This window comes from Echinops telfairi, unplaced genomic scaffold (genome assembly GCF_000313985.2).
Source record: "Echinops telfairi isolate 266 unplaced genomic scaffold, ASM31398v2 ScPeMD7_4;HRSCAF=17, whole genome shotgun sequence".
NCBI classification, from domain to species: domain Eukaryota; kingdom Metazoa; phylum Chordata; class Mammalia; order Afrosoricida; family Tenrecidae; genus Echinops; species Echinops telfairi.
Window position 1 is genome coordinate 4,713,234 of NW_022103900.1, and position 2,248 is coordinate 4,715,481.

At 45.4% G+C, this 2,248-nt stretch overlaps 1 protein-coding gene across 1 annotated transcript in view; it reads right to left on the minus strand.

Annotated features, from left to right (window-relative positions):
• KLHL23 (kelch like family member 23) overlaps positions 1–2,211 on the minus strand; it is a 15,368-nt gene extending 13,157 nt beyond the window's left edge. The window contains exon 1 of the mRNA XM_004703757.2: positions 524–2,211. Coding sequence (XP_004703814.1) covers positions 524–1,736 — 1,213 coding nt within the window. The 5' untranslated portion in view covers positions 1,737–2,211. The remainder of the gene's footprint in view (positions 1–523) is intronic.
• Positions 2,212–2,248: the final 37 nt, after the last annotated feature.

A 2,248-nucleotide genomic window follows, 5' to 3' on the forward strand; every position in this document is an offset into this window, starting at 1 on the left:
TCATTTTATTAGGGGCTCATACAACTCATCACAATCTGTACATACGTCATTTGTGTCCAGCACGTTAGTACATATGTTGACTTCATCATTCTCACAACACCCGCCTTCCACCTGAGCCCCTATGTATTTTTCTTTTCCTGTGAATGAGATTTCTTCCTAGCCCTAGTGCTGGCTTCCAGTCAGGTAATGCTCCGAAAAGCTGGGGGATTCACGATGCTACTTTTATTAGGGCACTGTGCAACATCGCTTGACTTGGCCACATGGCTCTTGGCTCAAAACACAGTGCCAATTCTGACTCATTGTGACCCTATAGGATGTGGTAGAGCAGTTGGTGACTTCGAACTGCTGACCTTGCGGTTAGCAGTCCAACGTGTAACCCATTATGCCACCAGGGATTCTCTGTGATTCCTACTAGGAATTCCAGAAGGGTAAATTCTTTTTTCAGATTATTGCAGGAAAAGTGAAACGTGTAGCCTGACCCCGAGCATGTGAAAAACACAGAATAAATATAGCCTGCACTTACCTTTAATCATGTTTGCAATAGGAATCCATTTCTCCTTTAACGGATCATAGAACTCGGCCTCTTCTGCTGGGGCCCCTTTTCGGTAACCGCCTAAAGCATAAACACAGCCGCCCAGGGTGACTGCACAGTGGTAATACCTGGCATTGAGCATTGGCAAACCTTCTGTCCACTCGTCGCTTTCACTGTTATAGATCCACACTGTGTCTAGAGCTTCTATGTTATCCGTCCTGTATCCCCCAGTGACATAAATGTTGGGTCCCAAGCAGGTAACACCATAGCTCTCCCTAGTATAGTCTGGTATTTCTGCTCCCTGAATCCAAACATTTGTCAGTGGGTCCCATATGTGAACCTCTGACAGAGGATGCCAGTAATAGCCTCCTATGATATACATGGTGGCCGTGGGCCTCTGGGAAATCTCTTTATGCATAGGATTCAGAGCATTGTATATGAGAGACCGGATTTTATTTTCCGTTAGGAGGCAGCTCCTTTGAAGGCCTAGAGCTGTTTTTAGGTACACCGGATCTATATCTATATTGATATAGCTTAGTAGATTATATAGACACTCTATTCGGTTTTCTACATCATGGGCAGTCCATTTAATAACGGGCTCTATGATCGCTTCTTCTTTCCACACACTGAGATTCTTTCTGGACAAGATAAAAAGAAACTTCTCAAGGCTGATTTCCAGAAATTCCTCCTGTTGCCATACGTCCTTAAACCTCGAACACAGAATTCTTCGTGATTCCTTCTCTAGTTCTGGGCACACATGGAATTCTGCAAAGGAGTGCATTCCAATACAATTATCAATATCCAGGTGCCTTACCAAGAACTGCTCGCAAGCCTTCTTTACTGAGAGGAACTGCAACAGATCCGCCGCTTCCAGCAGGCTCTGAACATTTCTCTTCGTTATTTCAATTTGGGAGGTGTACGCATAATTTACAAGGCCTTCCAGAATGTCATGGTGGATGCCAGAGAGTTTTATTTTACTTTTGAATTTTTCTTTCATGTCAGCTGTAAACATTGCCTTAAAGTAGTTGCTGCAAGCAGCTAAAACAGCGCGGTGACAATGGAAGATTATGCCTGAAGGGCACTGAAGGGTAATATCAGTAAATAATCCATCCAAGTAAAACGTTCTGAAGGCATCCAGAACATCCACTGGATGTGATGAATCCTTAAAAAGATAGATGTAATCCTCTTGTCCTTTTAGAGCCATGGCTGCAACAAACAGGAGACATCAGTGTGTTTTCAATTGTGCCTTACCCCAGATGATCAGTGCTCAATACCCCATTCTTTACGATTGATTAGCATCAGATAACTGGATTGACTTCAGCATCCAAAATAACAAACGCAACTTGAGTGGGCACTGTTTTGGAACTGAAATTGTTCTTTTAAATTCACGGTGGCCCAGGGCCCTTGAGTTTTCCGGTTGCCTTTTAAGAAATATTGATCTGCTCCCTCTAGCCACCCCGCTTCCGTGATCTGCCCAGGACTTGCCGTCCAGGAGGAGACTGGCAAACCAAGGCGCCCCAGGGTTCCTCCACTCCGGGGGCCAGGCCTTGGGTAATTGGGCACGACCCCCAAAATTCAACCTCTAGCTCGGTCTCCCTTTCAAATCCCAGAGAGATGCCCAGAAAGGCATGGTCGGCACCGAACTGGTCGAGAGGAAATCTCGGAACAGAATGGGAAACCTCCTGCCTTTTCACCCCGAGGCAGATCAGCAGAGAA